This window comes from Lampetra fluviatilis, chromosome 41 (genome assembly GCF_964198595.1).
Source record: "Lampetra fluviatilis chromosome 41, kcLamFluv1.1, whole genome shotgun sequence".
Lineage (NCBI taxonomy): Eukaryota > Metazoa > Chordata > Hyperoartia > Petromyzontiformes > Petromyzontidae > Lampetra > Lampetra fluviatilis.
In genome coordinates this window covers 2,722,307-2,750,068 of record NC_136315.1, presented here as the reverse complement: position 1 = coordinate 2,750,068, position 27,762 = coordinate 2,722,307, and the positions used below count along the sequence as shown (strand labels likewise).

The window sequence follows — 27,762 nt, the reverse complement described above, 5'->3', positions numbered from 1 at the left end:
AAATTGATGATTTAAAAACATTATTTTCTCTACTTGTCTTCCTCTTGTTTGGAACCCCCCCCCCCCTGCCGTGCTCCCATTGTAGTCGATGGGACCAGATCAGTCATTGAAACTTGTCGGTACCACCTGACGTGGCATCATAACTTCAGAGATTCCAATTGATTTACGTGGCCCAACACAGCGATGTAGATAACCATGTATAATGAGCTGCTTAGCAAATAACTGTAAATACATCGGCACTGCTAAAATTTGTCAATATCTGCTCTGGCCCATGGACTACCGGACAACCCTCCCACACCTCACGCCGTTTTAATTTTCCTGCTCTAAGCCAACATGCATCTAAAATTTATAACAATTATGGGCCTAACGAATAACACTCACCAAACACGACCACCACAGACCAGTCCATACCCAGCCACGCGCCGACTGCAAGTCGACAACACACCAGCGCCAACACAGCGCACATGCCACGGCGCCCTCCGACTTGCGCTCCTCCGCACGGTCCACCCGCCGCTGCTCACCCACACCACCCCGGCGCTGCCCAGCACGACTTTCCGTGCCCGAGTGGAGAGTCAGAGAAGAAGCAACCAAGACTCATACCGTTATAGTTTGTAAATACCCACCGAGGCTGTAGCGTCACGGGGTTTAAAGATTTGTCCACGAAAAGGAAAAAAAAAACCTCTCTTGTTAAGCTCGCCATGATAGCACCAAATGGCATCTATTCCTTACATGATAGCTGGACAATGCAGTGATTTCACTTGTCTGTTACTTTTAAAGTAGGGCTTTGTTTTTATAAACAAAGCAAGAAACCTACAGCCCAAGCGCGTACCTGCACGAGCCTGTTTGTTGCATTCTGCTCTGAACCGAGCTTGCCTGGGCTAGTGAAACTGGCCTTTTTTTCCTTGCACAAAATAAAAACACAGACGTCACACCAGGTGCTGTGCTACCCTTCGTCCACCAGTCATAATTCTGCACCCCGTGTGTCGCGGCGCACTTGCATCTGCACGAAGGGCGGCGGGTAGGGGTGTGCGAGTGTGTCGAGCTGAGCTGCTTAGCTCAGACACGGCTCCGCTCGTCACCCATCCAACACAGCGGCTATTCCTCGCCGGTCAGATCAACAGAGGGATTACCTCTGGATCCAACTGTACGGTCCATGTGAGCCAAAAACGACCAAATGATACCAAAAACCTTAGTGGAATTGACGTATTTGTAAAAAAATCCAATTCGTCAATAACACTGTGGCTTTAAAAGAAAAACAATATATACAATAGGTGACGTTTCAGGCAACGGGCGTTCTTTGTAGCACACGAATAGGGGCAGTTGCTCAAAATGTTGCGGATTATACATTTTTTCTTTGGCCAAAATGTGTAGCTTTTGTTGTTGTGTCTGTTCACTGCTGCCAACAGCATCACCAAATAATACGTTAGAGTTATTTGTAAGACCAACATAAGAGAGTTATCCAATAACCTTTTCCCGATGAGTAACCACCATAATTCACTGGTCATTTTGCCACACAACTCTGAACCACTTCCACTTTGCCGAATCACTGACCCACGGATGAGTTTAAAGGCAGAAGCCAATTTTCACTTCCCAAACGGCCGACATGCTTACCTTGTTAAAAACCACGTTAACTCCATCACACTGCAAGCGAGGCAAGTTGTTAGACGACGCAACACTGTTTGCGGCCAGCCTTACGATCCCATCAAGGGGGGGCAATCCCCCGCCCCCCCATGCCTTTCGGCTATAAAAAGGGTCGGGTTGTATTTTCAAAATAGTTTTGGGTGACGATATGTTCTTTTTCTCTACCCCCAAAATCCTGCAGCGTAACATACACGGCCGTACAAAATAAAATAGAACTCTTTTATCCCCACCACTGTGGCAATGTTCTCTGCTATGCCCGTGTCCTCCGCGCGCGAGTCTGGCTGGAGAGCGTGCCGCTGGCTCACACCGCTGGCTCCTCAAAACGCACCAACACCCTCGCGCCTCTCCTCCTCAACACATCTTCAGAGGCGCCGTCACTCATCACGCCACGCTACCCCCTACCCCTCCCCGAGAACTCCCCTCCTGAACCCTAGCCTCCCTTCCCACCTCTATCCCGCACCCCCCCACCCCTGCACCCACCGCCCGCTCCTCCCCCCCCCCTTGACCCTCGTTAGGCGAGAGGTTAATTGCTCTCGAGCTTGGCGAGCTCCTGCACGTAGACACCGATGCTCTCGCTGTCCGACAGCACAAAGTAGACGGACTTGAGCGATGACGTGGTGGTCGCCACGAAATAGGCGCTCACCGCCTTCAGGATAAGCTGTGCCGCCGTCTGCTTGGGGAAGCCGTTCCTGAGCGAGCGGAGGGGGCAGAAGGAGGAGTGGGGAAGGGGCAGGGAGAGTGCTTAGGGTCTGTGGGAAAAAGCTAGTACGAGTGGTTGCCTGTCTAGTTAGTGAGGGGTAGCGCTAAAAACTAGTGGCCGGTTGGTTATGGTTGGGGCAGTGCTAGTAGTATTAATAGTGCAATTAGTAATGCACCCAATATTTCACAGAAACAAATGGTCGTAACTCTGAGGTACGGAGCCAAGCTCAGTGTCACTTGAAAGCCAGGGGACAGGGGTGGTGGGTTTTTATGTGTCTCTTCAAGGAGTAGGTGGCACATTGAATGCTGCAAATGTGAAGTGGGATGGTTTTCCAGACGGATAGGCTGGTTTTGTGAGTGGTAGTGTTTGGCAAGGAGCAGGGTGAGCACGAGGTTGGCCTCACCTCTCCTCCCCCGTTACCACACATCACCACTTCATCTGTTGTATGCTTTTGTTGTGATGCCGACGTTCACCACGCCACTTCAGGCTACGAGTGAGCATGATGAGATGGAAACGTGTGAAGGAAAAGAGTTGTTGTGGGGGGGCGGGGGGGGGGGGGGGCCCTCACCGGCCCGTGGCGATGGCAGGGAAGGCCACGGACTTGAGCTTCTTGTCGTCGGCCAGAAGGAGGCAGTTCTTCACGGCCTTCTCCAGCTGCTCCTCACACTTGTCGGAGCCCCACTGCGGCGCGTGGCTGTGAATTACGAACTTCACCGAGAGACCGGCACCCACGCTGGCCGCCGCTGCACACACGTACACAAAGATAAAGATCCCCATGCAGCCCTTCAAGGTTAAATGCCGCTCGTGATCACATGTTCATGCCAGGGCATCTCGGAGCCCTTTATACATGACATGAAAGTGCAGTTGGGTGTGCAGAAATTGAAAAGATGAAACACTACCCAGCCCACAAGCTGGCATTAGTCTGCTAGTAATTTGTGATGATTGCTGTGTGTAATTCCAATTGTGTAATTTGCAGTGTAATTTTTAAGAATTTGGCACATTTTGGATCATGATTCTGGCACGCAATGGCCTATTCATTTTAATGACGTGAAGGGATATTTAACAATCAATTTGAAGCAGATGGCGCGTTCATATATTGTGGTTATTACACCCGCAGTCATCACCAGGGTGGTCTGCCAGTTGAATCGTGCCGCTCTCAAATAAGTGGAATACGTACTACCACCGAGTCACATCACCACTGGACCTACGAATGCTACCACGGTACACATGGGGTTGGTGTTGTGGTCAGCACCAAGTCAGGCCACCTTTGTCGATTTGCTAGAGGTACAGGACCATTTCAGTTAAAAATGACTGGTGTTTGCTCTGAACGGGAATCAAACTCGGGTCGCCAGTTTGCAGCGCAGTGCACTCATCACCGAGCCACCACTCCCCACGCCCACAGGTACGTACACAAACAAGTACACAAAAACACACGCACAGCACCGTTAATAACACATTGCCAAGACCCTTACAGCCTGAAACTTCATTCCACATGGCCAATGGCCACATAACGGCCACCAAATTGAAACTGACCGCAAGTGACATTTAAACATCACTACATTTCGACATTCTCCATCAGTTACACCAAGAGGGAACTACAGGTCAAAGTCACCGACACACCGCTAAATCTGGCCATCGTTCTCATCCCTTTGCTGGAGCCTGCGTGAGCAAGCAACACGCTCACCAGCAGCGATGTCAAGCGGCCCGTCGGACTTGCGCAGCTCCTTGATCGACTCCGTGAAGTCCTTCCCACCGGCCTTCTCCAGCGCACTACCTACACCCACCACCGGCACGCACAAAAATACTTGGTAAAACAACAACAATCTGCATTCAGTGGCCTAGAAAGGCCTTCATCCAACAGCGGATTGATAAGGGCTGGTGATGATGAAGTGCTTGTGCAGGCTGTACGTGATTGTTATTACACCATTGGAACCTCATTTGCCATTAAAAAATATGATAATTGTTTTTTTTTTACCCTTCCATCTGGCAACAAAACTGACACCTTTTTTACAAGGAGTCATGTTTGCATAGACCACAATACCTGCAGTCATAATGCAAACAAGAAACATAACTCTGATAATGTGCACTGTCCTTGAAGTTGACTTCAAGGACAGTGCACATTATCAGAGTTTATCAGAGTTATGTTTTTTGTTTGCATTATGACTGCAGGTATTGTGGTCTATGCAAACATGACTCCTTGTAAAAAAGGTGTCAGTGTTGTTGCTAGATGGAAGGGTAAAAAAAACCAATTATCATGATTGTCATTGTTCAGCCCTTTGTATCTCAAAGCGATCAACAACAGGGAAGATGTATAATATATATCTTTGTTAATCCACCGCTGAAAAGCCTGCTCACACCTTATTGTGAGAGTTGTTTTGATCATACTTCATCACATCGGTCAGTACAGGTTAGCGAAGCTGGGGGTTCCAGATGTTTGCATGTAGGTTGAACTTCTTTCGCACCACGGCCGCAGCTCAGCCAACGGGCGAGTCAACGCCGACTGACCAAACTATGGGCGACTTCGTTCAAGCGTGTGCCACATCGCTCACCGAGGTCATCCTTCAGGTCGATATCGGCCGTGGTGGGGTGCACCACCGCCTCCACACAGATGTTGGCGATGTTGCCGACTTCGCTCTGCGTGAGCGCCAGCTGGGGGCGGCACAAACACACACGACGCACGGCTCGTCACACAGCCAACCAACAGCTAGGACCCATCAGGCAATAATCTGGTAAATCAACTATCCGATCAATTCATCAACCATCGCATCAATCAATCAACCATCCAGTAAATCAACTATCCGCTCAATCAACTATCCGATCCACTTTTGTATCCCCTTTGTTGACTTCATCATCTTACTACACTATGCTCATGCCTTGGATTACAAGGCTCTAATATAAACTCCATCATACAAGGGATGATTGTTATTCCAAGGTGTTAACTATGTCACACCTTTCAATGAATCTTATTCAAAAAATTTTTTTATACAAATTACCCATATTTTGTATCTAGAAGCAACAGTTTTTTTTTATTAATCCGAAAATAGTGATCGCCGAGTGTACATAATGCACAAGTGTTGGAGAGGTTTGCGGTTAAAATCCAGCAGACCCCCCTGGTTAATACTGTGGGTGTATTAACCGCTAAATGCACGTCATCTGCTTCACAGTGGACATAAAAAAAATCCCTGACGTCTTCGAAACGAGAAGGCCATTGTGTGTGCCATTGTCAGTCCAAATTAGAAAAATTACTCCTTTGGGATGAGCGGCACAGAGCTGCAACGGGGGGGGGGTCCCTCTTCAAACGGTTGACATGACATGGAAGGCACTTTGAGATGCCGAGGCATTCAAGCGAGCGCCATATAATTGAAAAGAATATTAATATATAATATTACTTTGATGTCTAAAACGCACTTCCTTCCGATATTCGGAAGCCACTGGAGCCACGCACTTTTAATCTAAAACTCTTTAGAGCTGCTTTTAGTGTTTAGTTTGTTGTACTTCCCCGCACCTCCGATTACCACAGTTGGCTACGTATGGTGCGAAAGAAGTGCAACATATATACATACAATAGGCATAGCAAATGAGCAAGTAAAAACCTAAAAGCATCTTCCTATTCCCATTCCAGCATTGGGGCTGTGTCAAATTTCTAATGGCACCGAATCAGTGCTGGAAGTCTCACATTGGTCTGATGAGGGCGCTAATCTTTACCAGAGGACAAACAGCATTTTTTTGCCCAAAAAGGGGTACTCTCAAGTTATAAACTCCGACAAAGTGTGATGGGCCAAGGCGACAGCTGATGACAGGGATTCGAACTCGCAACCTTCCGATCGCTGCCAGGCCGGCCCAGTGGCATTTTGGGCAGATGCAATCGCCAAGCGCGTTATCGATCGCCCGCGCGAAGAGGTGATAAGGCAAAGCAGAGCAGCACCTTCTGTCCCAGGAAGAGGTTCTTGGTGGATAGGATGGTGAAGCCCTCCCCAGGCCCATCTTCAGTGGCACTGTCGTTTGTCGCTTTGTTGCTCTCGGCCGTCTTGTCCTGCGAGAGAACGCGTGCGCTCGTTAATAACAATTGTTATAAATAAACAATTACATGTTTCTTCTTGGTTCTTTCGTTAAAGTCACGTAGAAGGGAAGTAATAAAATAATAAAAATAAAACAATAAAATAATTCTCACGACGTTTCGGCCACAACGCAAGCAGCCGTCCTCAGGTGAAGAATGAAACACCACCAAGCTGAGGACGGCTGCTTGCATTGTGGCCGAAACGTCGTGAGAATTATTTTATTATGTTTTATTTTTATTATTTTATTATTTCCCTTCTACGTGACTTTACCGAAAGAACCAAGAAGATGAATCCCTGCAGTCACGAAAGCTTTAAATCGAAAATTACATGTTTACCCAGGAAAATCATGCCGAGTGCAAAGACTCTTTCAGGAGGGGTCCTAAAGTGTCGTAAATTGATGGTCTCGGTCCAGTCGCCAAATATATTTTACATTATTTCCATACTGAATCATGTTTGCAATAACCACAACACAAGCAGTCAAAATGCAAACAAAAAGAAACAACTCTGATGATGATAATGATATGCACTGTCCTTGAAGTTGATTGGTCCACACCCGAGACAGCTTTTCTTAGCGCCTAGTCTCCATTGGTGTTGGACAAGATGACGCCAAAAGGCGTACAACTCAAAGACAGTGCACTATCAGAGTATTGAGAGCTCGGGGTAAGCATTTACACTATGAGACCTCCTTTACCAGTGGCAAAAATATTAAAAATGTTGGTTTGACCATCATGCGACGAACCTCACTGTCACATGCAGATTGGGTGGGAAATGAGTGGTTTAGAGATCACTTGAAGGGATCCTCTAGAGATAACTCAGTGATATCCACTTCTGTGGGCCGTTCTCCAATACGAGGCGTTGGCACTACTTTGTGTCGCATGACGTGATGCCAACAGCACGGTAAGGGTAAAATTGTGGCCAAAAAATATTCCGAGAACTTGTTTTACTTCAACGAAAATCCAGCATCTGAATTATTTACGCAGCCTCAGACTTGGCAAAGCAGGTGATGTTTTGTTTAAGCGGGGAATTGGGGGGCGGAGGGGATACCTTCTCGGCTTGCTTGCCCTTCTTTCCCTTTTTGGGGGTGGATGATGCGGAGGCCGCTGCTGCTGCTGCCGCCTTCTTGGCGGCCGCCGTCTTCTTCGCCGCGGGGGAGGCCTTGGGCTTCTTGGGGGGCGGGGGCAGAATGGCCTCCAGCTTTCCCTTGGCTCCGCGCTTCTTGGTGAGCAGCTCGGGGTGGATGCGGGGCAGCACGCCGCCACTGGCGATCGTCACGCCCCGCAGCAGCTACAAGGGGTGCAACGGCACAGACGCGCGTGGTAAACATACAAGCGCGTGCGAAATCGCATGCACAACCGCGGTGAAATCACACGCAGACACACAGGGCAAAAACACAACCACACACGGCCATGTAAAACGGCAATCGCACAAACAAGCACACACAATCACAGACAACAGATACACTTACACAAAACGCATAACCATGTGTAACCGCACAAATGCACGATCGCACACTTACACAAAAACACGTACATAATACCAATAATCGCAAACAGAACTATGCTGCATACCGAAATGCACGCAATAAACACAGGCAACAGTGCACGCAACAACAGCACAATCATACACTACCACACTTCAGTCTGAGTGTGCTAGCAGTGTGTGTGTGACAGCGATGGTCTATTCCAGTGTTCTTCATTGCATGGTCCACGGGCCACTGGCGGCCCCTGGTGGGCTTTCGCGCGGGCCCCTAACGTGTGACCCCCTATAATACACAAATTATTTCGATTTAAAGCTTTCGTGACTGCAGGGATTCATCTTCTTGGTTCTTTCGGTAAAGTCACGTGGAATGGAAATAATAAAGTAATAAAATATAATAAAATCATTCTCACGACGTTTCGGCCACAACGCAAGCAGCCGTCCTCAGGTGGAGAGCAGGTCTGTCGAGTAGACAGTCTGACAGACCTGCTCTCCACCTGAGGACGGCTGCTTGCATTGTGGCCGAAACGTCGTGAGAATTATTTTAGTATCTTTAATTTTTATTATTTTATTATTTCCATTTTACGTGACTTTACCGAAAGAACCAAGAAGATGAATACACAAATGTGAAAACACCCCTTGCAGGCGGTGTGGCGGCCCTCACACTGATGTCTTATTGGCAAAAGTGCCCACCCCCCCGCTGAAGATGTGTTAAGGACACCACTCTATTCTGTGAAGTGTGCATAGGGTGGTGTTCTTGTGGAGCGAGTGCTGCTCACCTGGTTGAGCTCCTCGTCGTTGGCCACGGCAAGCAGGATGTGTCGCGGAGTCACGCGCCCCTTTTTATTGTCCCTCGCGGCGTTCCCCGCCAGCTCCAGGATTTCCGCTGCCGGGTTCACCAAATTTACACGAGTCGGTCAAGAGGTGCGAGAGGTCAAGGGCCCTCAGCCAGCATAGCTGAGATCCTGGGTGCTTATCTAGGTATCAGCCACCTGAGATTAAACCGGGTTCTTAAGAGCAATGGGTTGATGGTCTCAGCCCTATAACCAATAAATGCACGCAAAAAAACGGCACGTTCAAATTAGTAATGCACTTCATCGAGCCAAATTCCAGCTCTGGCAATTGGAAATATGAATTTGACTGTTATGCGACAAATATTACTCTTATGCAGCAGGGGTGTTGGGAGAGTGCTGCCCACTGCTATGTGGACCAGAGGGGGCTTAACAGGATCGGAGGTAGCTCCACAATATCCGCTTCCATGAGCCTTCTCCTCTCACGAGAAGGGCCGCACTGCCCTGTCAAAGATGAGAACGGCTAATTTGTCTCATTACATTGCACTGTACCAAATATGGAAAATTAGGGATATTTTTTATCCAAAGTGGTTACATGTCTGCTGAAAACTGGTACTGGAACGAAGCTAGTCGAGAGGTTACCGGGCCGAGACCACGGACTCACTGCACTCGTGGATAGGGGCACAATAACGAACTAAACACGAGTTCTGCTTTGAGCACACAACGCAACGTAAGCAAGTAAGCATAAAATTAAATTTCAAGCAAACGTATCACAAACAAACTTGCCTACTATGCCCTAACTCCAGCGTTACCCTGGATCCGAGCCAAAGCTACCTGTGGCACTTGGCCCGACTCCCTTCTCACTTTTAAATGTATGGCAGCCAAGAGGCTGCACCGCTCGGATAATTTTACGCCTGAGCATCCATCCAAAGATACGTTACCACAAAAATTATAAAACCAATCGCTAAGAAAAATACTAACATGCCTTACGAATCAATACCCTAATTTGTACATAATGTACACAACCAAAAGAAGCCACAAACTTTCACCCAAGTGTTTTATGAACAACAAAAACTACGTATTTTTGTGCTAGTGCAATAAGCATGCGTTAGAATGCAAGAACGTGCATGTAAAAGTGCAGAAACCTAGTGCTCAGTTAGTTTGTACGTGTATCTGTATCTGTGTTTTTCCCTGCAAACATTGATGTGCAGTCAAATCCTGAAATGGAGGCCGCCCATTAATGGCCTGACTTATTAACTTATTAATGAATGGTGTTCACAGTCTCCCCTACCACCACGGCTCTCCAGGAACAGTTGAAGATTCTCTCCCCTCCAATATAGTGTCATACTTCCTCTTACAGCGGACAGGAAAGCAAAGCAAGGGTCATGTGTACAGACTGGTTTGGGGCAGCTTTATAGTGAAGTGTGGCATATAGTAGATCACCACCAGCACAGCAACATCTTCATAAACAGACACACGAGTTTGAGAAAACAATTGGGGGCAGTGCTTGGTAAAGTATGGTCAAGTTACAACAATCCTCAGTGTGGGGAGGGGGGGGCCTCATCCAGCAGTGGCTCGTGGAAGGGCTGTACATGTACATCGCACATCAACAAATTTGATGCGGTGGATACGTATTGCATGGGTAACAACCCTAATGCTATACATTTTGCGAAGACACCAACATACCTGGAATTATCATGAATTAATACTCTTATGGTTTGGTATTCCTTGTAAATGTGTGCAGAAGAGCAATAATCCATCACTAACTGATTTCATCGATGCATCTCCGTGGTGGACGACCTCTAGGACGTGTTCCTCTTTTGGCTGCCACTCTGTCATTAATCTCAACCATGAGCCATCATCTCTTTGAGCAACATGCCGTGCACAAGCAAACTTACTTAACTTGCATCTGTTATCTGGCATGTGGACCACTTTCTGTCTCTGTAATTGCAAGCAAGCACCTCTCTGTGCTCCTTTGAGCACTTTTTGTTCCATTTAATGTATCAATGGCTATGTTTCTTATCTTAATGTCATCGCAGGTTATATATACCAACATTTTATTTCAGCCGCGTCAACGCTGAGGGAGCTATTGACAAACAATATTCTTGACTAGACATTCAAATAACTCCTGGATACTCTTGCCACTTCCGAGTCAATCCTCCCAGTTGCACAAAAAACAGATGTAGGAAGAATTTGGCCCTTCCGAGTGACTACCGAATTTCGAAGTAACATCCTCCTGCTTACCGTAAGATTTTCATGGATCGGTTTGGGCCAATACAGCGGCATTTAAGAAGGGTTTTGATACAATAATTTACTCCCACATAACTCTATAAAGAATAGACAATACGTCCCTATACTATTTCATCTAGATTAGTGAATGGCCCAGACTATTGTCCCCAAATGTGTAGCAATATTGCAGCCGCACGTCCTGCCAACCTAACCCCTAAATTCTAACCCTGGAAATATATTAAATTTCACATTCATTATGTTTATGCACTGTTTTCAATTTCTTCTGTAACGCAGTAGTTTTTGTTGTATTTATATTGTCTTGTTTATGCACCGATTTATTAACTTTATTGTTATATGGCACATAGTTTTTATGCTTTTGTTTTTGTAATTTTGGATAACCAAGAGGTCATCCTTGCAAATGAGACTATCCTGGTCGTGGATTCTCAGCGAGTTAAACAAAAACAAACTTTTTCCAAGAAATAAGTAGCATCGCTTGATATTTATGAAAGTTAAAATTAATTCCAAAACTGAAAAAGACTGCGAACAAGTGCAACCAAAGAGTCTGTGATTTGACGAAAATGTGGTCTCAGATTGGATAAAAAAAATCTTGAGTGAACAGTTGTTACTCCCTTAGTGTATTTAGTCCTTGTCAATCCACTGCTGGATCAGCGCCTGTCCACACCGTGCATTTCATGGGAGATACCTAACCATACTTCACCATGTTGTGTCAGTACGGATAGGTGAAGGTGGGCAGCATGTATGTGCAGTTCAGTACAACAATGGATTTATCTGGACTGCCTTCTGCTGCCCTTGTAACTGCTACTAGGAGCTCATGGAGGTCAAATGGCAAGATAATTCTAGTCCATCCTGAAAATGCTACACGGTGGTACTAAATGTATCCACCCGCAGTGTCTCCGTGCTTATCTCTACTGGCAGTGCTCGGTCATGAACGACATTTCCTCATTCCCATAACTAGGATCAGTCCACAGCCAGTTGCAGGCGCCTGCCCACAAACCATTATTCATTTTATCAACAAATAACATCTTACCAATGACACCTGGCTACCCATTAGCATTTGTTTAAAACCCCTGATCTTGTTTGTCAGAGCCAGAAGGTTGAAACCGATTCAAAGTTTACTTACTGCAAGTCTGCAAAACCAATAGGCCAGTGATTTAAAACACTGTGTAGACACGGAACGGAACTTTGCCAATTTACAGTTCATTGACAAAAAATATCTCGTGACACGACCGTGGGACGATGTTTACATCCGTTCATGGTACTTGGCCACAGACGGAAACTCCACATTCCCATGGCAGGAGCCAGCGAATCCACAAAACCCACTTGCAAACGTCTCATAATCCAGTACTTATTTTCGCCAAACTTCCTACTCACTCACCAACAAAACGTAATCACATCGCCACCTGACCGACGATACTAGGTTCTGCCACGGCAACATCATGGATTTAGAAAGAGCCAGTGCTTCAAGAAACTGAGTTTCATCATCTTAAACCCTCGGGTAAACGAAGACGCAACAGCCCCGGCAGGTATTGCTAATATGCTTTAAGTTGGCGAGGGAGGCTACATTAAGAAGGTTTGGGCACGTGTTGAGAAGCAAATGTACTTGTAAAGATGATACAATAAGCTGGGCTACGCAGAGCGGAGGACCCATAGACTCACACAAGAGACAAACACTGTAGCTCAGGGGGCCTGTGGACGCCGGTGCTGGGCAGGAGCACAGGAAGATTTAAGGGGAGATGGAAGGACGCGGTGGAACGAGATGTTAAGGAAGTTGATGTGAATAGAGGGCATTTGGCTAACAAGATGTCTCCATGTAAGTCTATATATATATCCGTGTAAACACAGGGGCCTAAATATATAGTGCAAGGGTGTTTATGCAAGTGTACGGCTGAGTGAGTTTCTACGAGAGTCTAGGGGCTGTGTCTCAAAGGTTCACATGCAAGTGTTTGCACATTGATGAGTCTATGCAAGTCTATGTGCTATGGGGGGGGGGGAGGGGCTCTCATTGCAGTCCAAGTGTGCGCCTCACACAACTCATCCGCACCGTCCACGCAGAGTAGTAAGGGGAGGGGAGGGGGGGAACAAAACGCCAAGCGGCCGGCAACAAGCAGCACCGCCCGCTCGGAGGCTGGCAACCGACCACGTGCGTCTCACCCGTGAGGTACTCGATGACGGCGGCCATGTAGACGGGCGCGCCCATGCCGATTCGGTACTTGTGGGTTCCCTTCTTAAGGTACCGCAGCATCCGCCCCACGGGGAAGATGACCCCGGCGCGCGACGAGCGCGACAGCTTGGTCATCTTCTTCTTACCCCCTCGCGCCGACATGATGGCTGATTGCGGCGTGCGTCTTCTCGCTTAAAACCGAAACGTTGCAAGGTGGCGAACGGCTGCGCAAAAACAACAAAAGTGCACACACGTGGAGGTAAGATACGGAGTGGGTAGTAGTAGTGGCGGCGTGGAGAAAAATGTGGTTAGTCAATGATTATCGCTGTTTTTAGTTGCGATTGTATTGTTTGTTGTTGTTGTTGTGTGGGCGAGTGGAGGCGACCACGGGGTTGGTGGTGGTGGGGGGGGGAGGAAAAAGCGCGGGGAAAACCTCGCTGCCTCGCACGGCCTCAGTGCGCATGCGCGGCGTTTTAAACTCAAGCGCTTCCACATTGGTCCACACTCGCCGTGCAATGCGCGCGCCTCGCTCTCGTTGGTCCGCAGCGAGCACGTGACGCGGCGCTCGGCCAACGGGGGGGGGGGGGCACCATGGCCTCGTTAACGACCGCGGAGCGCAGGAAACGAGCAGGAAGCGCTTCCGGGTCATAGGGTCATGCCAGACAAAGCGAGGGGGTGCGAGGGGGTTAGAGGGAGGGGGGGGTGCGAGGGGAGGAGATGCGGGGGGGCGAAGGGAGGGGTGCCAGGGGAGATAGGGGGGGGGGTGGTTGCGAGGGGGTGGGGTGCGGGGGGTGGGGTGCGGGGGGTGGGGTGCGAGGGGTGGGGGTGCGAGGGGTGGGGGTGCGAGGGGTGGGGGTGCGAGGGGTGGGGGTGCGCGGGGAGGGGGTGCGCGGGGTGGGGGTGCGCGGGGTGGGGGTGCGCGGGGTGGGGGTGCGAGGGGTGGGGGTGCGCGGGGAGGAGGTGGGGGGTGCGTGGGGAGGAGATAAGGGGGTCTGGGTGGGGGTACGAGGGGAGGGGGTACGAGGGGAGGGGGTTGAGGGGGTGGGGGTGCGAGGGGAGGGGGTGCGAGGGGAGGGGGTGGGGGGGTGCGAGGGGAGGGGGTGGGGGGGTGCGAGGGGAGGGGGTGGGGGGGTGCGAGGGGAGGGGGTGGGGGGGTGCGAGGGGAGGGGGTGGGGGGGTGCGAGGGGAGGGGGTGGGGGGGTGCGAGGTGGGGGGGTGCGAGGGGGTGGGGGGGTGCGAGGGGAGGGGGTGGGGGGGTGCGAGGTGGGGGGGTGCGAGGGGGTGGGGGGGGGTGCGAGGGGAGGGGGTGGGGGGGGTGCGAGGGGAGGGGGTGGGGGGGTGCGAGGGGGGGGGTGGTGCGAGGGGGGGGTGCGAGGGGGGGGGGTGCGAGGGGAGTGGGTGGGGTTGCGAGGGAAGGGGGGTACAGAGCAGAGCGCGTCGCGGGGCCACGACTCGCGCGCGCCGCGGCTCCGCAGTCACCCGCGGCGGCCTTGCGATGCTCGCTCGACGCGGGCGGCGATTCTAGGAAAGGCGCGCTAGGCCGCGGCGCGACCTCAAGCCTCCCCCGCGCCGGGCCGACACGCGGCGTGCCCCAAACTCCGCGCGGGTGCAGAGGGAGGAGGGAGAGGAGGGGGAGGGGGTGGGGGGGCGGCTGCGGGCGCGCGCCGTGGCCCCCGCGGGTGGACGAATGCAAAGGAAGCGGAGGGCGTTGAGCAAAGTGCGCGCGCGGAGGAGGAGGAGGGGGGGGGCGGTGGAGGAGGAGGACGAGGGGAGGGGTGTAGCCGGGTCGCCACCACCTTCCCTCTGCTCCCCCCCAGTCCTTACCCGCTGCTGCTGCTGCTGCCGCCGCTGCTGCTGCTGGTGCCGATCGCGGGGGGGAGGGGGGCGAGCGAGCCGAATGGCGCCGCGCGACTGTTCACTCGTTTACATCTCCCAGTGCGCATGGGCAAGCGCGAGCGCTCCATTGGCCAGCGCCGGCGTCACGTGCCAAGGTGGGGGGGGGTTGGGCTCAGGGCGATCGCGCCCGAGGTCCGCCCCCGTTGAACCAATGGGAGAGCGCGAGCGGCGCCGATCCGTAGTGGGGAATGTGGAAGGGGGGCGGGGGAAATAAGGGGCGGGGCATTGAGGGGCGGGGGAGGGCTCAGCAAGTTCAGTGCCTGGCCAGAGGGCTTCGTGGTAACAGACCGTGTGTGTTGTGCTTGATGGAGCCAGTGCCTGGCTCGAGGGCTTCGTGGTCACAGACTCACAACCTCCACCCTCCGTGTGTGTTGTGCTTGATGAAGCCAGTGCCTGGTCAAAGGGCTTCGTGGTCACAGACTCACAACCTCCATCCTCCCGTGTGTGTCGTGCTTGATGGAGCCAGTGCCTGGCTAGAGGGCTTCGTGGTCACAGGCTCACAACCTCCACCCTCTGTGTGTGTCGTGCTTGATGGAGCCAGTGCCTGACCAGAGGGCTTCGTGGTCACAGGCTCACAACCTCCACCCTCCGTGTGTGTTGTGCTTGATGGAGCCAGTGCCTGACCAGAGGGCTTCGTGGTCACAGGCTCACAACCTCCACCCTCCGTGTGTGTTGTGCTGGATGGAGCCAGTGCCTGACCAGAGGGGCTTCGTGGTCACAGGCTCACAACCTCCACCCTCCGTGTGTGTTGTGCTTGATGGAGCCAGTGCCTGACCAGAGGGCTTCGTGGTCACAGGCTCACAACCTCCACCCTCCGTGTGTGTTGTGCTTGATGGAGCCAGTGCCTGACCAGAGGGCTTCGTGGTCACAGGCTCACAACCTCCACCCTCCGTGTGTGTTGTGCGTGATGGAGCCAGTGCCTGACCAGAGGGCTTCGTGGTCACAGGCTCACAACCTCCACCCTCCGTGTGTGTTGTGCTTGATGGAGCCAGTGCCTGACCAGAGGGCTTCGTGGTCACAGGCTCACAACCTCCACCCTCCGTGTGTGTCGTGCTTGATGGAGCCAGTGCCTGACCAGAGAGCTTCGTGGTCACAGGCTCACAACCTCCACCCTCCGTGTGTGTTGTGCTTGATGGAGCCAGTGCCTGACCAGAGGGCTTCGTGGTCACAGGCTCACAACCTCCACCCTCCGTGTGTTGTGCTGGATGGAGCCAGTGCCTGGTCAAAGGGCTTCGTGGTCACAGACTCACAACCTCCACCATCAAAGAGCGACACACAATGCTCCACTGTGCAGGAATATCATTACTGTTATACCGTTTGTTGTAGACATGGGGAGTTTTGTTTTACTGAAACTCCCGGGTCATCTTCTACGGAACGTAACAGGTGTAAGTCACAGTCGTGATGAGGCTGTGTGTGATTTGATGTTGTTTTTGTTTGCGTTTATTGATCTGTCACGTAACATTGGAAGTGTTCCAATCACACGTGCCTGATACAATGTTTTAGGTTTAACGGTATTTTAATCCGTAGGCCTTCCCGACCAATATCCATAATAAAGTGTTTTTTTGTTGAGATCGCGTGAATATAAATGTGTCGTTAAACCCGCCACTACCAGACAGTCAATTAGTAAGGGTTGTCACGTAATCAAAACGTACCAATTACTACTCACGCACTAATTGCCAATTACTACCTAAGCATGAATTGACACGTTTTGTTTATATGACAAAATTACTAATTGGCTGTGTCGGGTGGTGGCGGGTTTAACGACACATTTACGTTTAACGCGACCACACCCCAAAACACTTCATGGAGTTTGTTTAACGGGAAGCAGAGCACAATGACAGCACATATCACCGTCCTTAGACATGGGGCATCCGACTCTGGTTTTTTCGGTAAAGTCACGTAGGTAAAACAATAAATAAAATTAATAAAAACTAAATTAAATCACGTTTCGGAGGCAACACAAGCTTCCTTCATCAGGTGCCTTTTTTTACACCTGATGAAGGAAGCTTGGGTTGCCTCCAAAACGTCGTAATTTAATTTAGTTTTCATCTATTTTATTTATTGTTTTACCTGCGTGACTTTACCGAAAAAAACAAAGTATGAATCCTTGCAGTCACGAAAGCTTCAAATCTAGAATTGGGGCAACCTGTTTATGGCTCCGTGTTGATGCTCCAGATTGAAACGCTGATATTCCGCAAGCACATAACAGATGCATTCCATTCACAGGCGCTGCGCTTCTGGTTCACAGTTGCTCTTCACATGCAATGCAGAGCGTAATGCCCGCAACTATTAAACTCAGTCATTGGGACAGAATTCGTTAAACTGCAAATCCTGAGTGTTCTTCAGTAGCACACAACACACGCATTTAATCACACCAGAGATGAATGGGCATCGGTGGCTGAGGAACACGAGTTGTGTTTGAGATGTTTTTCAAGTTGTTTTAATTGCGATGTAAAGATAAATACATTGAGCACTCATCTCCCGACCATTGTGCTTGGATATGACGTCCTTATGCACTTTTGATGTTGAACTGAAATGCATGGTCTTTCACAAGGACTGACAGAAACATTCCAATCGCATCAGCTGTTTTATTTGTTTTTCAATGCAATGCTGAGCACAATGCCAATACACCAACCTTCCCCAGACAATTTGACAACCTACTCAAAAGATTGTGAATTACAATCAGGGCTACACCATGAGCCTCTGTGGTCTAAGCTGTTGCTTTAATTGCAATGCAGAGAACAATGGACATACATCAGCAATGATGCCAGCTTATACGATTGAAAGAGGTGTATGAACTGCTTATTTGTGTTGTTACTTATATTCTCCACGACGCTATTCGTTATTAATTTCCGTCAAACTTATATGTATGTTCAACTTCTTTCGCACCGTATGTAACCAACATTGCTAATCGAAGGTGCAGGGGAAGGACAACAAACTAATCACAATAAACAGTTCAAAAGATAATAGAGAATACCGCAAAGTGAAACACTTACAGCTGAAATACTCTAAAGTATTTGTAATCAAAGGTGCTTCTTTATAATTTTGGAATAAAAGTCTCCCACAATTTGTTTATTTAGCATTGCAATCACTACATATTTCCCATATATATGTCAAAGCACACCAAACTGATATTGTGCCTAGTAGATGTAGGGCCTAATACAGTATTGCCTAAGTTCGGTATACATTTTTTTACATATAAAATAAAAACTTGGCTTGAAAACTGACATTTCACGTCTATTATTCAGGGTCAGCCGGGGCAGGTACCTCCTCTTCCGATGCCATCTGGGGTAAAAACAAAACGCAGACATTAGAAACCAGCAATTATGTAAACACTCCTAGTGGATAGATATCAACCACACACCACTGCATGAGAGATTACAGAGCTGTTATTTTACATTACATTATTAGAAAGCTGATGTTACATGATGTAACCAACGCTCAATCTGTAATCCAATAGTTTGGCCAGGTTACTCAGCGGTATAGAGATAGCTCACAATCAGAAGGTTGCAAAGTTCAAATCCTGGTTGAGGTAGTTGCATGGTCTCTCTGGGTCGATAAAATAGGTATTGTGGGGAAAAGTCAACAGTGGTTGTCCTATGGATAGAATCGCCCTCTGCCAAAGGAATGTGAGGATTATCACAACTTCAATGCTCATTAGAGCAGGAACTCACTTGGACATTAGACTCTGAATAGCATGGTGATGAGTCAAAGTCAAATAAAAGTAATTTCCTGCAGCCAATGGTGTCAATTCTACATTCCTATGGGGGACATGTCGATCCATTGGACAACTACTGTTGACTTCCCTGCAAAGTCATCATATTTTATCGACCCGGGATGACACGATGAGTCAAACCCCAATCAGGATCTGAACTTGCAACTTTCCTATTGCAAGCCACTCACTCTGCCACTGAGACACGTGGCCGGTGAAATCGGGGACTAATCACATTACGTAACACACCACCACCACCACCCCACCCACAGCAAACAATCACGAGAGCACATCAAGATTTGCCCACATGGCAGACGAGTGAGCCACAGAACCAGAGGGAGCGCATGATCGCGCTCAATCCTCCCCGCTCCCCACACAATCACCAGGAGCCCAGCAGCAGTGACAGGAAGAGTGCAGTACACACACAGAGGCTGCGAGCCGCAAACCTTTCCCACATCGTTCCCAGCCTCCTCCTCATCCTCCTCCTCAGTCGCCACCACCACCGTCTTATTTCTTTCTGTAATTACATCATCGTCCCGTGCGGAGAGACCCGTAGCCTCTTGACCATACGAGACCTCAAACGCTGTTTTCTCGGCAGTGGCCTCCTCCTCAGACGCCACCACCACCGTATCATTTGTTTCTGTAATTATATCATTGTCCCGTGTGGAGAGACCCGTAGCCTCTTGACCATACAAGACCTCAAACGCTGTTTTCTCGGCAGTGGCCTCCTCCTCAGACGCCACCACCACCGTATCATTTGTTTCTGTAATTATATCATTGTCCCGTGTGGAGAGACCCGTAGCCTCTTGACCATACGAGACCTCAAACGCTGTTTTCTCGGCAGTGGCCTCCTCCTCAGCCGCCACCACCAACATCTTATTTCTTTCTGTAATTACATCATCATCATCCCGTGCAGAACGGCTGGTGTCCTCCTGGTCGTACGAGTCCTCAAATGTAATTTTCTCGGCAGTGGCTGCCTCCTCTTCAGCCACCACCGAATCATTTATTTCTGTAATTACACCATCATCCTGTGTGGAGACACCGGTGGACTCTAGACCATACGAAACCTCAAACTCCACTTTTTCAGCAGTGGCTAAAGTCTCCTCTTCAGCCACCACCACCTCATTTTTTTCTGTAGTTACAGTATCATCATCATCATCCTCTGCAGAGAGACCGGCAGCCTCTTTGCCACCCAAGACCTCCATTTCAGTTTTCCCAGGGGCCGTTGCTTCCGCCTCATCCTCTCCATGCGGCTGCTCCCCTGCCCGTGCATCGCTGCCTGCAACTCCGTCGTCTAGGTCGGCGCCGGACAACGCTGCGCCGTTACCGGATCTACCGCCCACGCCGTCGGCCGCTCGGGCGCCGGCGGTGGGACTTACGTCGACGTTCGTCCTTTCGACTTCGTCATCCCTGCTCGTGTCTGGCGCGCCAGCATCCACGCCGGCTCCTCCCGCCCCGTCTCCGTGCTGTTCCGTTATCTCGCCGTCCCCGTCTCGTGCTTCGGCTGCATCGGTGGCGACGGCGGTGGTGGGCGTCTGACCGCGAGCCTGCGCTGACAGCTCGGTTATTCCACTCTCATTGTCTCTTCGCTCATCGTCCTGCGAGCAAATATGCATCAGTTCAGCATGGCGCAATCACTCGTGTATGGCACACCGTAAAGGCAACGATTATTTAACGATTTACTCCTGTGTTTCATCGGGTCCGAAGACTCAACTGTTTCCCTTGCATTCAAATCCAAATTCCTTGCACTCCAATTCCGTAATTTGATCAGAAATTATTCTGTTGGTTATACGATATTGCAGCGGTTTTATTCTCTTTTTCACATCTTAACCCAAGGCTTTTATATAGTGTGTTGCATTAATATGTTTGTATCGAAATAGAATTAACATGAACATTTTTTAGGTTTTTCAACGCACTGTCTTTCTGATAATTAACATTTTTAGCAACGCTTTGTGATGCATCTTGAGATGCGGTATCATAAGACGCTGCACAAGACGACGCTGCCTTGTGTGTGACGTGCGCTCGGCACGCGGTAAACACCAACGTTGACCGAACGCCTCGACGCACCGCAAGGCAACCGACGGCCACTCTTAACCCAGTCTCACGATAATGCGTGGAGACGCAGCGCACCATCAACTTGGCAAGGGGAACACGTTCACCAGAGCAGGAACACAGCCATCATCGCCACTTATCCTCACTGCAGCTAATACGTACCACTGGCTTGTGAAAGCCTCATGAGCACCAGCATGTCACAAGAATTCACGTTCCCAGCCATACCGATGCGTATTCATATATTAACCAACTGTAGCGAAATACTCAACCTTGTTATGTTGCCTTCTTCATGAGTGTTTAACATGGTAAGCTGTGTTTTATTTAGGAAATTACACTAACATTGAAAACTATGTTATTGCTGTTCTTTCTTGAAAGTATCTACAACAACAGTAGTCAAGGGCACGATAATAATGCCAGTTATGTACCAAGAGTTAACAAGCATCATTATTATTTACCAAGAAGATAGAGGGATTTGGTCTAAGAGGTGGTTAAGAGGTCAGAGCGCTGAGCTGGCATCTCTGAGGTCCTGGGTTCGAATCCAGCTATCAGCAACCTGTGCCAGTTTCTCAAGTGTTTTGAGTGTCTCAGCCCAGTCACCAATGACTGCACAAATACAAAAAGTTACTTTGAATTTGGTTCTGCACTTAATTTGGCTGAATTACAAATCTGAGAATTGTCAACATGCTACTGTATGTTTGACACCCTGGTCACCCTCGCAAATGAGATGTTCCAAGCAATTATCCAGGTGAAATATTTGAATAAATAACCAATTAAGTAATATAACATTAAGGGTTGCACTGCTCTCGAAGACATCCCAGTGGATTCTTCGTCACCGGACACAATGTCGACAGCGCAATCGTGACAATATTGGGGGAATTTTTTTAAAAGAGATGAAACAGTGATTAACGCGTAGGTTTTCACAGCCAATATATTAAGAGGGCCTGACCCAAAAATCAATGATGAAAAGAGTGATTTGGGGAGTAGGCGTCGTACCGCCAATCTCCCCATCTCCCTCAGGTCACAAATGTGTTTCCGGTCATGAAAGAATCTTGAATTGAGACGACCTTGTCTATAAACACGACGCGTGTGTGGGGCAAGGAATGTGAGTGCGTGTGCCTGCATGTCCAAGCCCCAAGGTGCATAGTGCCGGAATGTGCGAACGAAGACTGCACCTCGTGAACGTTACTCTCATCGCCCTCCTGCAGCGTGGGCAGCGTTGGTGCCCCCGGCCGAGAGAAGGCATCAACCAAAGTCCTATCCTCGGCCACCTGCTCAACATCCTGGCACCACAGAGCGAACGTGACGGGCGAACGTTTCACCACAAACCATACACACACACACACAACGATAGCGATCACATACCAATACCCGCCATTCGCCACTAACTGCTGGTGACGTCACCGCAGTGCCTGTGCCAGGCCAGGTGCACTTTGAGGCCATGTGAAGTGTGGAAGGCTCGCTAACAGGATGTCACGGGACACACCCAGGTGCTATGAGTTGATTGACTGAGATGACTGGCAGATGCACCAGCTATGCCCTCTCCTGTGCAAACTTGCTGCATTTATCCACCCAGTGCTCCGCTCGTTGTTGTGAGCGTCGTTCCTCTGCCCTCCATATTACACACACATACAAAAGTTATACAACACATACACACCACATAGAAACATACACACAAGATCGGCAGTTTAGCCAACACAGACTTCTGCAACAAACGCTGTTATGAAACACCGATGAAGGCCCGCACGGCCCGCGAAGGTGTTAGTGTGGCCGGCGCAATGCCGGATACAAGTACACGCACAGATGCCCATACATAGACATGTCCTTGCCGTGAAACTACTCACTCAGATGTGGAAAAAACAGTTGCAGACGACCCAACTTAACAGGCAGTTCCCAGCGGCCATGCCTACAAACCTGTGGCGGTTGTATTGTTTCTGACGAATTCTGCAGCTTCTCATCTTCCAGCTTCTGCTGCTCCTGCTTCTCCAATGCCCTTTGTGCTTCCCTCTGCGCTTCCCGCTCTGCTTCTCTGAGTGCTTCTCTCTCCGCTTCTCTCTGGGTCTCCTGTGAGGCGGCCTCCTCCCTCTGCTTCTGAAGCTCCACCATCTCCTCTGCCCTCTACAAACAGGACATGTGGTACAGGAAATAACACGGTCAATTACGTGGAGTGTTAAATAACAAGTAGTAACCATTCTCAGCATCGATGATTCAGGAAGAGGTAACCATTTCCAGTGGAATATTAGCAATGAACGGACCGATTGGCTCATGTGAAAACGGCACAGTGGAACTAAAGTCATTGCATGCTACGTTTGCTTGTTTCTCAGTTGAAAAGTAAAGGTGCAGCTCTGAAACTGCTTGCTTACGCACACGACTGCAGGCAGAAGGGTCGACAGGTGGAGGGGGAATGTAAGAAACTTGCCCAATTTGTTGCAATTGCTACACTGGGAGTTGAAATCAAACCAGCAACTGGGGAATTGCATGTCCAGTGCCAACCATGACACCATAGCAGCTTCCTTTGTTTGTCAGTTAAAACGGCTATGTTTATTTGAAGACAATTCTATACGTGCCGTAAATCGGTGACCCGTTTTTACTATTTTTATTGCGGTTACCGGTAATGCAAAAAGCATTTTAATAACCATAATCTCAATGCAGTCTTGCATTGGGTTGGGAAAAATACACAAATATTCCACTGCCATCTCCTGCCAACCTCACAGCCTGGAAGATTAGCGAGTTTCACAAATCTATATAAAACATACAAACCTTGCCTCTCAAAACATTGGAATCACAGGCATATTTGTGCTTTTGACTGTTTTAATGCAGTCAGTGAACGTGCTGGTATTACGTAGTTTTGCCCTTGTCGGTTCAAGTTCCTACCTGTTAAAATAATATAAACTCCCGGACTCTGCCTACCTGTGGCTGTATGGCTGTGTGCCGGCAGCAGATTTCAGGGCGACTAAGTTGGGAGGAGCACAATCGGTGCATCTGTCAGTTATCTCAGTCAACAACCCACGGACACCTGGATCCATTCCATGACCGGCTGCCATCGGGAAATCGACACTGCACGTGGCCTCAAAGTGCACCTAGCATGGCACAAGCGCCATGGTGACGATTGGTGTTGTTGTTGGGAGCAGTTTGGGGACCGTCCATAAATGATGTCACGCGATTTTGGACGATTTTTTACCCCCCCCCCCCTTCGTCCCAAAAAGTCAGACCACCCCTCAAACATGACGTCACAAAGCTCTGCCCCCCCCCCCCCCAAAAAAAACATGCTTCAAATCGCTTTAAACTATTGTCATTGTAGTGCGTATTTAATGTGGCGCTGCACTCTGATGTTGTAGGAGAAAACATTTATTAAAAAGTATATGTAATTAAGTAGAACGTGTTGTCTATATTTATTTAAAGTTGCGCATTTTGATGTCACGTCACATTTCTCAACCCCCCCCCCCTCATCACACATCGCCACAAATGTCTGACCCCCCCACCACACCCCTAGGTGCGTGACGTCATTTATGTACGGCCCTTCAGGTGCTCACCGCCGCAGCGTGCGTGGCGTTCTCGCGGTACTTGTACAGCCACAGAGCCAGGTGCTCGATGGGATCCGCCGGGCGCCGCAGCACCAAGTCGGCCAGGCCTGCCGCTAGGCAGGGCCCCATGCGCAGCTTCAGGTACTCCGAGTCCATGGCGAGGCTGGAGGCAATCGCACGGATCAGGATGTGGAGAGGTGCCCACGAGCGGTCGCAACAGTTAAACAGTGGTGGATCCATACTCTTTGGTGGTTTCTTCGGTAAAGGCACGTAGAATGGAAATAATAAAATAATAAAAATAAAACATAATACAATCATTATATTTTATTATTTCCATTCTACGTGATTTTACCGAAAGAACCAAGAAGATGAATCCCTGCAGTCACGAAAGCTTTAAATCCAAATTTAAAGTCACGTAGGTTAAAAGAAAACAAACTTAATTTGGAGCTTTCGTGACTGCAGGAATTACTCTTTGGTTCTTTCGGTAAAGTCACGTATAAAGAGAAAATAATAAATTAAGTACTAGTATTTCATTTATTAATTTCTCTTTATTAATACTAGTATTTAATTTATTATTTTCTCTTTATTAATACTAGTATTTAAGTTATTATTTTATCTTTATACGTGACTTTACCGAAAGAACCAAAGAGTAAAAGAAAACAAATACATTTCTTTCTTTTTACCTACGTGACTTTACCGAAAAAATCAAAGAGTATGAATCCTTGCAGTCACGAAAGCTTCAAATCTGGAATAAGCAGTGGATCCCTCCGAGACCTAGAAATTTGGTATTACATTGATATTTACCAAAGGAAACTAACGTAATGTTTTGTTGCGATTTTAATTGGCGTTATTTTAAAAGCCTGAAATTTCAAGGACCGTTCTATGGGGCAGAAGTACCGCCACCGCCGCTGGAAATCACAAATTGTTTTGTGGCCCATGATTGGGTTGCCACCTATCCTGGGTTTCCCAGGATTGTCCTCTTATTGAGGCAGCTGGATTGTATGTATGCAGAACTTCTTTCGCACCATACATAGCCAATCGTGACAATCGGAAATGCGGATGATAGGCTGAGTCAAACACACACTATACTCTTTGGTTCTTTCGGTAAAGTCACGTAGATGAAAAATAATAATAATAAAATGAAAATAACTAAATTAAATCACGACGTTTCGGAGGCAACACAAGCTTCCGTCATCAGGTGGAACTGCCACAGCAAAATTACTGTAGTGATTAGAGAGAGCTATTTGTGACAGGCTGAGTCAAATACACAAATAGGATTTGAACTCACAACCTTCCGATTTTGAGTTACCTGACCGGCTATTTGAATTCTTACCACAGTAAATGTTTTGGACGAAAAGCAAGTTCAGCAGCTGCAGGTCACAGCACTTTACTTTCTGCTTCTGCCCTCACACCACATAGGGCAAGAATATTTCTATATTTGAAGCTTTCGTGACTGCAAGGATTCATACTCTTAGTTCTTTCGGTAAAGTCACGTATGTAAAAAATGAAATAAAAATTAATAAAAATAATAAAATAAAAACAAATATTTTATTATTATTTTTTATTTCATTTTTTACCTACGTGACTTTACCGAAAGAACTCAGAGTACAAGAATATTTATTGATCCTGCAGAAGAAATCCGATGAGCTACAAAGCTCTATTTCACACATGTTCGAGTCGGGCCGGTAAGGACATTACCACAACAATACAAAAAAACACGATAGTAGTACAAAAACATGCTCAGAGTTGGATTTTAACTCTTTAAATGTATAAGACGCTTGCTGAAATGGCTCGGGAAATTAAATCCCAATATTAACATAGCAGCTCAGTCAATCCGTATCCTGCTCATTTCAACAACCGTATTAACTTTAATAATCTTCAACGGTGCTGTTTGTTGCCGGCCTCTTGGCGGCGTGTGACCTTTGGGACTGTGCTCAGCACCCACGATTTATAAATGAAAGTTTTAAAACAAAAATGTTAGCACCCTCTTACCAATTGTTAGTGGAGATATCCGCGTCTCGGAAGGACTCTCCTTTGAAGACTACCGGAATTATTATAGCGATCTACTGTAAATATATTATACCGGGTCTGTAAGATAAAAAATAAAGATGTCCCTGTTATTGATAACAAACGCGTAATTATAAACATTCACCCAAGCTGTAACTTTACGTGATCTTCATCACCGACTCGCTCCCCTGGTCGCCCTAGCAACGGGGCCTAGTCTGTTACCATAGCAACTGGACGCGCACCACCACCCCCCGCAACTCGTTGGACACCGCGAGCGGAGCAACCACATTTCTGCACCACCTCGAGAGAGTTGCTTGCAACGCGGACGACTCGTTCGTCGTCGGCGGTGGTGGTGGTGGCGGTGGGGCAGCGCGGTGGATCCGGCGGAGAGATTTTACCTCTCTCTGTTTCTCCCTACACAGCGCCGCCTGCCAACCTTGGAGAAGCCTCGCGGTGTAGGCCGCCGCGGTGGGGGTGGGGGGGAGGTGGGGGGTGCGGGGGGTGTAGGGGCGGGGGGACCCCGTGGTCAGATTCCGCAACGCGGATTGGCTCAACCCCGGGGTCGCGGGGCGCGCTTCTCTCCCATTGGGTCCCACCATTGGTCGGCGCGCCAACCAATCACGCGACGCGGCTGCCTGATGCGCGCTGGGAAATTCGAAACGGGGGGAGGGAGGTGTCGGAGGCGTGGGAGGAGGAGCGGGTGGGGGGGAGGAGGCAGGGGGGAGGAGCGGGTGGGGGGGAGGAGGCAGGGGGGAGGACGGGGTGGGGGGGAGGAGGCAGGGGGGAGGAGCGGGTGGGGGGAGGAGGCAGGGGGGAGGAGAGGGTGGGGGGAGGAGGCAGGGGGGAGGAGCGGGTGGGGGGGAGGAGGCAGGGGGGAGGACGGGGTGGGGGGGAGGAGGCAGGGGGGAGGAGCGGGTGGGGGGAGGAGGCAGGGGGGAGGAGAGGGTGGGGGGAGGAGGCAGGGGGGAGGAGAGGGTGGGGGGAGGAGGCAGGGGGGAGGAGAGGGTGGGGGGAGGAGGCAGGGGGGAGAAGTGGGTGGGGGGAGGAGGCAGGGGGGAGGAGAGGGTGGGGGGAGGAGGCAGGGGGGAGGAGAGGGTGGGGGGAGGAGGCAGGGGGGAGGAGAGGGTGGGGGGAGGAGGCAGGGGGGAGGAGAGGGTGGGGGGGAGGAGGCAGGGGGGAGGAGCGGGTGGGGGGAGGAGGCAGGGGGGAGGAGAGGGTGGGGGGAGGAGGCAGGGGGGAGGAGCGGGTGGGGGGGAGGAGGCAGGGGGGAGGACGGGGTGGGGGGGAGGAGGCAGGGGGGAGGAGCGGGTGGGGGGAGGAGGCAGGGGGGAGGAGAGGGTGGGGGGAGGAGGCAGGGGGGAGGAGAGGGTGGGGGGAGGAGGCAGGGGGGAGGAGAGGGTGGGGGGAGGAGGCAGGGGGGAGAAGTGGGTGGGGGGGAAGGCCCATAACGAAGTCACGTGGTCGGGAACCGGCACGTGAAAAAAAAACGCCCCCTCA

General features: G+C 49.7%; 2 protein-coding genes across 3 annotated transcripts; both read right to left on the bottom strand.

The window, feature by feature from the left end:
- Window positions 1-2,125: 2,125 nt before the first annotated feature.
- MACROH2A1 (macroH2A.1 histone) lies at window positions 2,126-15,028 on the bottom strand. 2 transcript variants are annotated; one of them, XM_078875320.1, is made up of 9 exons: window positions 14,557-14,677; window positions 13,068-13,301; window positions 8,655-8,761; window positions 7,444-7,683; window positions 6,267-6,374; window positions 4,891-4,990; window positions 4,026-4,115; window positions 2,910-3,084; window positions 2,126-2,330 (listed from the first exon to the last, which is right to left on the bottom strand). In XM_078875320.1, the coding sequence occupies exons 2-9, from the start codon at window positions 13,237-13,239 to the stop codon at window positions 2,165-2,167; spliced, it is 1,158 nt and encodes a 385-aa protein (XP_078731446.1). In that variant the 5' UTR covers window positions 13,240-13,301; window positions 14,557-14,677; the 3' UTR covers window positions 2,126-2,164. The 2 variants fall into 2 exon arrangements, with proteins under 2 accessions (XP_078731446.1, XP_078731445.1); XM_078875319.1 differs by lacking the exon at window positions 14,557-14,677 and adding an exon at window positions 14,902-15,028 and having other exon boundaries at window positions 2,127-2,330.
- Window positions 15,029-17,479: 2,451 nt separating this feature from the next.
- On the bottom strand, window positions 17,480-26,726 carry LOC144946442 (DPY30 domain-containing protein 1-like). Its single transcript, XM_078875318.1, has 6 exons — window positions 26,664-26,726; window positions 24,268-24,421; window positions 22,649-22,852; window positions 21,910-22,017; window positions 20,065-20,283; window positions 17,480-18,258 (listed from the first exon to the last, which is right to left on the bottom strand). Exons 2-6 carry the CDS (start codon window positions 24,412-24,414, stop codon window positions 18,214-18,216), a joined length of 723 nt encoding a protein of 240 aa, XP_078731444.1. The 5' UTR covers window positions 24,415-24,421; window positions 26,664-26,726; the 3' UTR covers window positions 17,480-18,213.
- Window positions 26,727-27,762: the final 1,036 nt, after the last annotated feature.

What these genes read in the sequence shown, in the direction of transcription:
- LOC144946442 (XM_078875318.1), bottom strand. Translation starts at nt 24,414, where the DNA reads ATGGACTCGGAGTACCTGAAGCTGCGCATGGGGCCCTGCCTAGCGGCA. An exon ending in ACGCCACGCACGCTGCGGCG is followed by an intron (nt 22,853 to 24,267) that starts GTGAGCACCTGA and finishes TCCTGTTTGTAG; the next exon opens with AGGGCAGAGGAGATGGTGGA. An exon ending in AAACAATACAACCGCCACAG is followed by an intron (nt 22,018 to 22,648) that starts GTTTGTAGGCAT and finishes CTGTGGTGCCAG; the next exon opens with GATGTTGAGCAGGTGGCCGA.
- MACROH2A1 (XM_078875319.1), bottom strand. Translation starts at nt 13,239, where the DNA reads ATGTCGGCGCGAGGGGGTAAGAAGAAGATGACCAAGCTGTCGCGCTCG. An exon ending in ACGACGAGGAGCTCAACCAG is followed by an intron (nt 7,684 to 8,654) that starts GTGAGCAGCACT and finishes CACCCCTTGTAG; the next exon opens with CTGCTGCGGGGCGTGACGAT. An exon ending in AGGGCAAGCAAGCCGAGAAG is followed by an intron (nt 6,375 to 7,443) that starts GTATCCCCTCCG and finishes GTTCTCTCGCAG; the next exon opens with GACAAGACGGCCGAGAGCAA.